The 10,499-nt window shown below is 42.3% G+C and overlaps 1 protein-coding gene across 2 annotated transcripts; it reads left to right on the top strand.

Annotated features, from left to right (window-relative positions):
* Positions 1–674: 674 nt before the first annotated feature.
* Positions 675–9,228, top strand: nars1 (asparaginyl-tRNA synthetase 1). 2 transcript variants are annotated; one of them, XM_061062031.1, is made up of 15 exons: positions 675–858; positions 2,491–2,573; positions 2,724–2,789; positions 3,558–3,650; positions 3,778–3,867; positions 4,376–4,454; positions 4,541–4,611; positions 5,059–5,145; positions 5,480–5,701; positions 5,963–6,162; positions 6,961–7,096; positions 7,305–7,418; positions 7,561–7,692; positions 8,135–8,266; positions 8,546–9,228. In XM_061062031.1, exons 1-15 carry the CDS (start codon positions 816–818, stop codon positions 8,675–8,677), a joined length of 1,680 nt encoding a protein of 559 aa, XP_060918014.1. In that variant the 5' UTR covers positions 675–815; the 3' UTR covers positions 8,678–9,228. The 2 variants fall into 2 exon arrangements, with proteins under 2 accessions (XP_060918014.1, XP_060918015.1); XM_061062032.1 differs by having other exon boundaries at positions 677–837.
* Positions 9,229–10,499: the final 1,271 nt, after the last annotated feature.

Here is a 10,499-nt window from a genome sequence, read left to right as displayed (position 1 = left end):
AACTCAGATGGTATGAAACATCAGACAGAACCAAGAAACAGAACAAAAACACATTTTAAAAACCGCATTTTGACACAGTTTTTATCCTGCCTCCCATTTATGGGTTGCGACCCACTTATGGTGCCCTAAACTCCAAAAAGTGTTAGTAGAAGTAGTGACATTGGCTCAATTAGTTTTTTTTAGTTGTCCTTTAAATTACTATTTTAGTTTACTTGTTTCCCTTTAACTATTATTTAATTACTTCCACATATTTATTTTTCATTGTATCATTTTATTTTATTTAAACTGATTATTTCTTATTAAAACTCTTCTATTTCCAGCTTTATTTTATTATTGCATGACTGTAATATGTACAGTCTATGCTACAAACCCTTTTTTTAATTTACTTTTTTCCTTTATCTTTTACTAATTATTTTCATATATTTATTTTTTATTGTATCTTTATTTTAAGATGATTTTTTAAAACTATTTTAATTCCAGATTTATTGTATTATTGCATCACTTTGACTAAGTTTGACCTCGGACAATAAATTAAATATTTGTTCCTGTGCCATCAACCTGTTAACTGACAAGAGAGACCACCAATGGGATTTACTGTTTCTGTAGTGACGTGGTAACACTAGCCAATCAGTGCTCTTTGCCCCGCCCTCTGTTCTTTCCTGTGTGGATGACGGCGAGCTGACGTTAAGTTGCATGTCCACGGCTTCAGAGTCGCCACCGGTAGGCAGTCGCTCCTGTGGTTTAGTTTCTATTTCTTAAATAGAAAACATTTTAGTTTCCCATCCTCAGCGGACTGTCACATCACCTGGACTGACATGGCGACAGAGATAGCTAAAGGTGTGGAACAGGTCTCAGTGGGTAAGGAAGAAAGTGGCTCAGTCTGAGCTAGCCTGATAGCTAGCTTTGTTAGCTAGTTCCCATAGACATGTGAGTGCTGCATATTGCATCAGTTTGATGTTAGCTGTTAGCAAGCAGGCTAATGCTTATTTCTGATCGTGTAATTCTTCGGTTTGAGTTATAATGAGCAAGCTTACACAGTCAATGAACGTATGTGCGTCCCCTGAATGAATGAAAGTCTGGGGATTAAAAGTAGAAGCCGAAATGTTAAAATATCTGAATATAATTCAGCCATGACAGCTGTCAGGTTGTATTACAGCAGCTAACAGAATGTATGAGACCGACCTTGATGTGTCATTTTACTCTCTGTATTATAAAAAAGGTGTAAAATAGACAGCAGGACCAAGTTCTGACACATTTTTCAGTCATTTGTCACCTGTTCAATGTAATTAATGTGGTTTCGGTTTCGTCCCTGCGTGACACCTGAACGTGTCAGAATCAGCTTTGACTGACCAGGTGTGGTTACACATACGAGGTGTTTGACTCAGGTAAACTGTGCTCTCCATGAACAAATGTAGAGCATAAAATATTAAAAACGAAACGAAAAGAGAAAGAGTACACGCCTACACGAGACACGAGTGCAGTGGTGAGGAGTGCACACAATAGTTAAATTAAAATGATAATACCTTATGTAACATGAGGTAGACTTTTTACTGTTTTTTACATCAAGGCAGTGTGCATAGGATGACGTCAGGTGAGAGGGATAACAGTATTTACATGATTAAGTGAGTGACCATAAAATGTGTGTAAATAATCTTATTTTCTTTCAGTCATTGGTTTGGTTATTTCACAGTGTTTATCAGAGTGACTGACAGTCTGAGAGGAGGAGATTGAACAGTTTGTGTCCTGGGTGTGACTGGTCTGCAGTGATGTTACCTGCTTGTTTCCTGATCCTGGACTGGTTTGAGTCCTGAAGGGAGGGCTGTGATTTTTTTCTGCAGTCTATTGATTGTCTGTGTCTGTCCTGTTTGGCTGCAGATACAAACCAGACAGTGTTGGAGGTGCAGAGGACAGACTGGATTATGGCAGTGGTGTACTTTATTTCATTGTCTTTATGTTTTATGTTTGGCTGGAATCATACGTCTACGCATATCGGTACTTCTCAGTACCGATATGCTTGTTTGGTATCCTTAACAAATCACATATCAAGTCTGTGTATCGTGCACAAAATCAAAATAGCAGAAGGCTGGTAGTTGCTCTAACTGAAGTAAAGCAAATGGAGAAATTTGAAGGTTTAATTCTGTAAGATTTTACACAAAACAAATGAGGTTAAAAACTTGAAGAGGGGTACACTATTTGGCCAAATATATTTGGTAACCTCTGCACAATTTGATGCATTTTTCACAACATGGCTTGTCCTCTTATCCCTGGTACAGTACGGTACGAGCTATTTCTCTCATAGATAACAGTCAGACTGTGTGTGTGTGTGTGGGGGGGGGGGGGGGCAGTATTTTATAAAAAAAATTCTTTAAACAGCTGAAAGCTTAAATGAATCATATGTGACTCAAACAGGAGTAAGTTCATCCAGGTGTCTGAAAGTGTTTACCAGTTCATAATGAGTTAATTTTTCTACATTCTGCCTCTGATCCTCAGGTGAGCTTTATGTGTCGGACAAATGTGGCAACGACCAGGACGGAGACGGCACGGAGCAGAAGCCTTTCAAAACTCCTCTGAAGGTGAACAGTCAAGAAGCTTAATGTTCCTCTGAAGTGTAATGTTGTTGTATTCAGGCATGTGATTGTTGTTGTTCTAATTCCCGCTGGTTGATCCAGTTTCACCAACACGTCTGACAGCGTCTCATTTTGTTGTTTATTTTATCCTCACAGGCTCTGATGTTCGTTGGGAAGGAGCCGTTCCCCACCATCTACGTAGAATCACAGAAGGAAGGAGAGGTTGGTTTCTCTTTTCTACCCGTTACATAAACAAGCATACACTTGGCAGATTTGATTTCAAACAGAGCTGCAGGGGCTGTTTCTAATAGTTTATAAAGTAGAGGCTTTTCTACAGCTCTACAATTCATGCAGCAGACGTTTTTGTCCAATGTGACGTACATCAGAGAGACTAGGGCTGCTTGATTATGGAAAAAGTCCAAACTGTGTTTTTGAGGTAGTGTTGATGTTCTCTTGTGGCCCATACTGCAAACACTTAGACACATTAACCACACATGACAAAGCCTGTGGACAAACCGAGTGTAACATTGAGGCACAGTAATGGTTTAATCTGGATTTTCTCGTTTTCATGGTCGTGGGAAGCCAAAATCGTAACTGAAATTGAAAGTGGATTAAAAACCTAGCCTTATATAAGTACTACACAAGCAATGTCAGTAAGTGCAAACAAACAGCTTTAAGTTTGATTGGTCACACAGGTGTTGACAGGAGGTGCAATTGCTGTTGTTCTTCTTCCCCTCATGAAGCTTCTGTAGTGTTGGGCTACAACATCAGGTCATCTTACTTCCTACAGTACATACAGTAGAGGGTGACACAATGCATCAAATATTCAGTCAGTCCAACAGAGGGACAAGTGGAGCTGCCAAAAAAGTCTGCATGTCATTTTAAATCTCCATGTACAGGGAAAATGTGACTTATTATGGCTTTTTATTTGACATCAGTTCACTGTGTTTTTCTCTCTCCTCATGTTTCTGTGTTTCTCCTCTTCCTCAGCGTTGGGCTGTGATCTCTAAGACGCAGATGAAGAATGCAAAGAAGGCCTTCAACAGGGAGCAGTCGAAGAACGAATCCAAAGAGAAGAAAGAGGTGAGTTTGTTCTGCCGCCAGCTCCTCCGACAGCAACATAAAACAGAAAGATTACATTTCTGGAGCCATAGGTTTTACTCCCAGTAATCAGTGACTGGATGTTTCTGCTCCATGTTTTTGTGTGCAGGCCGAGGACACTGACAGGCGAGAGAAGAACCTGGAAGAAGCCAAGAAGATCGTCATTGAGAAGGACTCCAGCCTGCCCGAGCCTGACGCTGTAAGTTTGTCACATGTCATTTAGTTTCAGCTCTTAAAGCTGCACAGGAAAATATGATTTCATTTTAATTTGGGTTGAAATAATATTTTTAATTTAATTAAAACAACAACAAACGGCGCTGGTAGCCTAGTGATAAAAGCTGTGCAGAAAGCAGCCGTGATGAAGGTGGTTTAGCATTGTAAACGCTGCAGCCTTCTTTATTTATACTTTTTTAATAATGATAGTATATCTGCAATTTTAATTTTGGTTTATATCATACACTATCACTTTGTAATAGTTCTCAGAACAATCAGGATATTTAACTTTACAAACAGGGTACCACACTCTGAATACGGTTGTCAAAAGCTATTTTAAAATATGCTTAACATATTAAACATATACACTACAATATGTAGATAATTCAAAGAAAAAATGTGGCTGTTTGCGTTCACACATACAGCTCCTCCTTCAGATCTCTGGAGTTTTTCTGCAAGTGTGAAAGCCCTAATGTTGTGTTATTTTTTTACAGGTTAAAATCCAACATCTTGAGCCCAAGCGAGGTCAGAGAGTCAAAGTGTTTGGATGGGTTCATCGCCTCAGGAGGCAGGGTGAGCAGCACGACACAACTTTACAGTCATAAAGTATCTGACGTCGCTCGTCACTCACTCACTGTTTGTGTTTTTGTCTCACACAGGGAAGAACTTGATGTTCATCGTGCTCAGAGATGGAACTGGTTTCCTCCAGTGTGTCCTGTCTGATAAACTGGTAAACATTTCACTTTTCTTTTCTTCTGCTTTCATTTTTAGCAACTTACCTGAAAGTGAAACTGAAGTCACGTCTTCACTCGTCTCTGATCAGGGTTGTGTTTCTCACTCCTCATTAGTGTGTGGCAAAACACTGATATCATTTTATTTATTTATTTATTTCATGCTTATTTAAATCGGGACGAGTATGGAGCCAGTAAACGGATGCCACACACACTTCAGCATTTAGCTAGTTTGTGATGCTCGTCCCTAGATGGGCCTCAAAAACAAGTCAACAACAGAAGTGCATCAATAAACAGAAGAGGATACAAACGATCATACAATCAAACAAAGTAAAACAGGAAGTGCGAGGTGCCAGTAGTTAGTGTGCCGCTCTCTCTCGCCCCATATAAACCATGTTCTTATCTCTGATTCTTGATCTAACTTGTTTTCTCGTTCCTGTCTTCAGTGCCAGTGTTACAACGGCCTGGTGTTGTCCACAGAGAGCACCGTAGCTCTGTACGGCACCGTCACTCCAGTTCCTGAGGGGAAACAGGTAAACACACCTGCTGCACAACATGTTTATATAAACCTGCAGAACGTCCACATGCACAAATGGAAAGGGGTTACACAGAGAAGTCAGGTTTGTCGGGTAATCAGTTGTAGCAGTCTGCTCCCTGTTATCAGCTTTCTGTCTGCATCTGTCGACAGTTTGTTTTGAAGATCAACGAGCAAACACAAAATATTCTTCCAGTTACACGGTACAATCTAAGCTTTTGGTTCTGATGCGTGCGTGCGTGTCAACAAGTCGCACACAGTAATGTTGTAGGATAACTATAGTGTAAAAACCTGCAGAAGGTCTTCAGTGAGTTCTTGTCTTCCTCTCCCAGGCGCCCGGAGGCCACGAGCTGCACTGTGACTTCTGGGAGCTGATTGGTCTGGCTCCAGCAGGCGGTGCCGACAACCTGCTGAACGAAGAGTCCGACGTGGACGTCCAGCTGAACAACCGGCACATGCTGATCCGAGGGGAGAACGTCTCCAAGATCCTCCGAGTGCGATCCACCGTCACACAGTGCTTCAGGGACCACTTCTTCAACCACGGATACTACGAGGTGAAACACTCAGACTGAAAGGACAGAAGCGTGTTCATAGTGTACTTTTTGATGTCCCTCATGAGGTTCCTTATCCCCCCCTTTGTATTTCACTAAAAGCCATCAGCCTGCTTCATCAGAACAAGACAAATATTTGTAGAGAGACGAGACTGTAACAACATTAGAAGACCAATAACATGTATTTCAAAATAAGAGTCATACAACAGTGCACAGGATCGTCTGGCTCTATAACTTTATGTTTGTCTGCTCCTCTGGTTGTAGATCACTCCTCCGACCCTGGTGCAGACTCAGGTGGAGGGCGGCTCCACGCTCTTTAACCTCAACTACTTTGGCGAGGAGGCGTACCTGACGCAGTCCTCCCAGCTCTACCTGGAGACCTGCATACCTGCCCTGGGGGACACCTTCTGCATCGCCCAGTCTTACCGGGCCGAGCAGTCCCGCACTCGCAGACACCTGTCTGAGTGAGAATGCTTCTTTTTTTTTTCATAAATCCAAAAAAGCTTAATTTTTTTGTTCTTCTAAAGGTTCAGCTCTAGATGGTATTTGTATACAATCCAGCTACTTTACAAATCAAAGTCGGAGTCGTTTACAGGTCATTGTATGAACTAATTTAAAATGTGTGTTAGGACTGGCTATTTCCCTCAACCCCAGGATACGATACAGAGGCCACCATACGATGCATATGGTGATATGACCATGTCCTACACAGAATTCACTACAACAGCTGTTCTTTATTGTTGAGAATAACAACAGAGGCGTAAGGATCCTCAAACACTTCAATTCAGGTCCTCAGAGATCCAGAAATATTTGAGTATTTATACAGAGCTCTGGCCGTAGGTCAATTGTTCACAGCTTTCAGAGCTGTCATCACAGCAATTCTGTAACATCTTCATCGATACATGTATTTACAAGGAGCACAGGACCATATATTGCCATATCGAGTTTTTGAGCACAGCCCTAATGTGTGTGCAGCTTTAATGATCTGCAGACCGATAAGATTATTTTCTATGGGGGCTGAGCGTGGACTGCACGACAGCTTAAATCTGATAATTAAATGATGCATTTAAATGTATGCAGCTATTTATTGATGATTTCGATTACCATTTAAAAAAGAGTTAAAGAAATCATCTGAAGCACTTGCTGTAATTTGTCGAGACATTCTTCGATCTTAAAAACACAAAACAGTGTTACAGCCGATCAAATCATCCTGCCTTCTGTTTTATTTATTGATGTTTGATAAATGTGTTACCTGTGTTCAGATACACTCACATCGAGGCCGAGTGTCCCTTCATGACTTTCGAGGATCTGCTGAACAGACTGGAGGATCTGGTGTGTGAGGTGGTCGACCGAGTGCTCAAATCTCCCGCTGCTGAGCTGCTCTACGACATCAACCCCGTACGTCCCCTTCTCTCAATATGACCGTTTGACTGTTTGTTAAATCCAGACTGTGTGATGAGGTAGCATCCTGATTAACACTGACACAAACCAGTTAGACTTCATGATGAGGTTTGTAGCATTTAGTCATGTTTCTGGAGCTTTTTGTTTAAGATGTTTAACAGGGATGCCAACAAATTCTTAAATGTATTTTTTAATATTTTTGAAGAACTTCAAACCCCCCAAGAGGCCGTTCAAGAGGATGAACTACACCGAAGCCATCGAGTGGCTCAAAGAGCACGACGTCAAGAAGGACGACGGCACCTACTACGAGTTTGGAGAGGTGACAACCAAACACACGAGACTGTCAATCAGATCATTGTTAGACAACAGTCGTCCACAGGGCTTTTCTCAAACATCCCTAGTTTATTCTTTTTCCTCTGGAAGATAATCCTCTGTGTTTTTGTCATATGTCTGAATCTCAGGACATCCCTGAGGCTCCAGAGAGGCTGATGACCGACGCCATCAACGAGCCCATCCTGCTCTGCCGTTTCCCTGCTGAGATCAAATCCTTCTACATGCAGCGCTGTGCTGACGACAGACGCCTCACTGAGTCGGTACGTACCTCAGGGGTATATCGATCCAAAAGGCAACTGGACTGGTTGAAGATCTTGAAGACCACCTCTCCTCTGAAAGGTGAAACGTCTTCAAGATCTTCAACTGTCCCGGTTGACTTTGGATCAAGCAGCGATTCACCATGACCTGGATGACTGAGAACCGACACAGGTCACTCGGGGGTCAAACATGTAATGAGGTTACTTGATATCAGGGTGTGTGTGGTACTGTTCTGTAAACCTGTCATGGAGATAAAGCTACAAACACACCAACATGTCTGTTTCTCGTCCTCCTGTGTAAAGAATGACTTTCCAATCAGGTATGAGGGATGGTAATGATACTTTTGGGATGTTAAGGCTTAGCTTCACTGACTGAGAGGAGACGTGGATGTCTGAATAATGAGCTGTGTTAACATCTCTCCTGATGTGTTTGTCTGTGCTGCAGGTCGACGTGCTGATGCCAAATGTGGGTGAGATCGTCGGAGGCTCCATGCGTATCTGGGACTCTGAGGAGCTGCTGGAGGGGTACAAGAGGGAGGGGATCGACCCGACCCCGTACTACTGGTACACCGACCAGGTAACAGAGAAGTGCTCTCGTGTGTGTGGAGGAAGAAATCATTTGTGATGCAGTTTACCATAGACCAGTGGTTGTCAGATTTAGTCTACGTGCAAAACACTAAAAGGAACACGCTCCGTCTTAAGACAAAAAGACACGTGCTTGCAGAAGTTGAGAATGGACAAAAGCCCTGCTGAATGGTGGATTGCATCAATCTGTCGAGAACCTGTCCTTTCTGGGTTGCCGTACTTCGGTGTCAGTGTGTGTGTTAACAGGACGGTGTGTGTTTGTGTGTTTCAGAGGAAATACGGCACTTGTCCTCACGGCGGCTACGGTCTGGGTCTGGAGCGTTTCCTCACCTGGCTGCTGAACAGACATCACATCCGAGACGTCTGCCTGTACCCTCGATTCATCCAGCGCTGCCGACCATGAACACACACACACACACACACGCATTAATGACACACACGCAGACCTGGCATGCGGCAGCACTCTGTGCCCTCTCAAATGTGTCCCAGCTTTTTTTTTTATCCAAGAATTCTTTGTTTTCCTTCAGCTGTTTAATTTTCTGCAGAGTTCAGATCGTCACGCTGAACTCCATCATCTCCATTTCTCTCTCAGAAAGTGAGAAATCTTCACAGCTTCCTCCTTGTTTGACCTGTCACTTGAACCCTGAACATGGATCATTTTCGTCCTCTGCTCGTGCTCTTTGCTCGTTACTTAAATAGTAAGAAAAAGCAGCTTGAAGTAGTTTCCTGTGATCGTACAGAACGTCTGCCAGTCTTGATAAAAAAAAGCCTAAATATTGCAAATGTGGTCTTGATTGCTTCTACACAACAGCTTGTTCCTGTTTTTACAAATCCCTTCTAAAAAAGATTCAGTAAAGTGTCACATGTTCTGTGTTACTCTGCAAAAAGCATTCAAAAGAAATCTAAAGAATAAGAAGGTTGAATTTACAGCTGGGCGTTTGTAGTTTTCTACATCACAGATGCTTGGAAACGAAACGCAGGAATTCACATCCGATCTTTGAACAAATACAATTAAGTTGCACAAAAAAAAGTTGCATTTAAAAAGTAATGTAATGCCAAGTTTGTACTGAAAATTAAAGGATCACCTTGGTTTGTCTGAAGACGACAGAAAGAACTGAAGGACGAAGTGAGTTAATTTGAAGACGCTAAAGTACAATTTGTTTCTTCAATCATTATAACGCAGCTCTGCAGAAAACATCCCCGATTTGCTTCTTGAGTTTACATTTTTATCTTGGTCACATACACTTTGGAGTGCCGATACAGAACATCTGAATCATGATCAACGCAGCACTGCCCCACACACACACACACACACACACACACACACACACACACACACACACACACACACACACACACACACACACACACACACACACACACACACACACACACACACACACACACACACACACACACACACACACACACACACACTGTCCTGTAAATCAGCTGTTCTATCTGTGGTTCTGTAAAGTTAGATGCCGCCCCTGCTTGGTTCAAATTGAAGTCACAGACCCCCTGTGCTCTGCTTTCGTGCTCTTTTCTTGTACCTGGGAAAATGACACTTCCTGCCTGACTTAAACGGAGCAGACTCTGGAGATCAAAGATGGAGCTGAAGGCCTGTCACGCGATTCGTTCAGTCTTTGGTGGTTCAGAAATCATCATGTGTATGTGCTCTGCCTCTTCATGTGAAAATACAAACTTGCCTCAATTAAAAACTGCACTTCAATAGAATCTGAATCAATCAGAGTATACGAGGGTTTCTTTTAGTCCGTCCTCATTTCAATCATTTCCTCTCAGACACAACCTGCCTCGTCTGTCTGAGCCAAACATGTCGCTCACTGCTCACAGGTTTGAATTGTTTTATTGTCCTGATTGTACATCCCTTCATCTTAAAGCAGGTTTGTTAATGTTGCACCTTTTTAATAGAGAAGCATTAAGATTTCTCTGCAAAGGCTTCAACGTCCCCTCAAGAGCAGCAGGCCACTAACCATCCCGAGGAACCTGCGAGACATGAGGGCTCAGAAGATGAAAAACAACTTCCTAAACACATGATATAAAGAACAAGATGTACAGAAGGTGTGATGGAGGGGGGGGGGGGGCTAGGAGCTGGTCAGGGGTGTTATTAATGAGGCTGGCAGCAGATGGGAAGACATTTATTATTCAGAATTTGTTATATTATTTGCCTTTATGAAAAAAGTGACTTTTAAAATTCTGATTGT

The sequence above is a fragment of the Labrus mixtus genome, chromosome 17, assembly GCF_963584025.1.
Source record: "Labrus mixtus chromosome 17, fLabMix1.1, whole genome shotgun sequence".
Lineage (NCBI taxonomy): Eukaryota > Metazoa > Chordata > Actinopteri > Labriformes > Labridae > Labrus > Labrus mixtus.
Note: the sequence above shows the minus strand (reverse complement) of the source record. Positions and strands in the feature narration are given on the sequence as shown.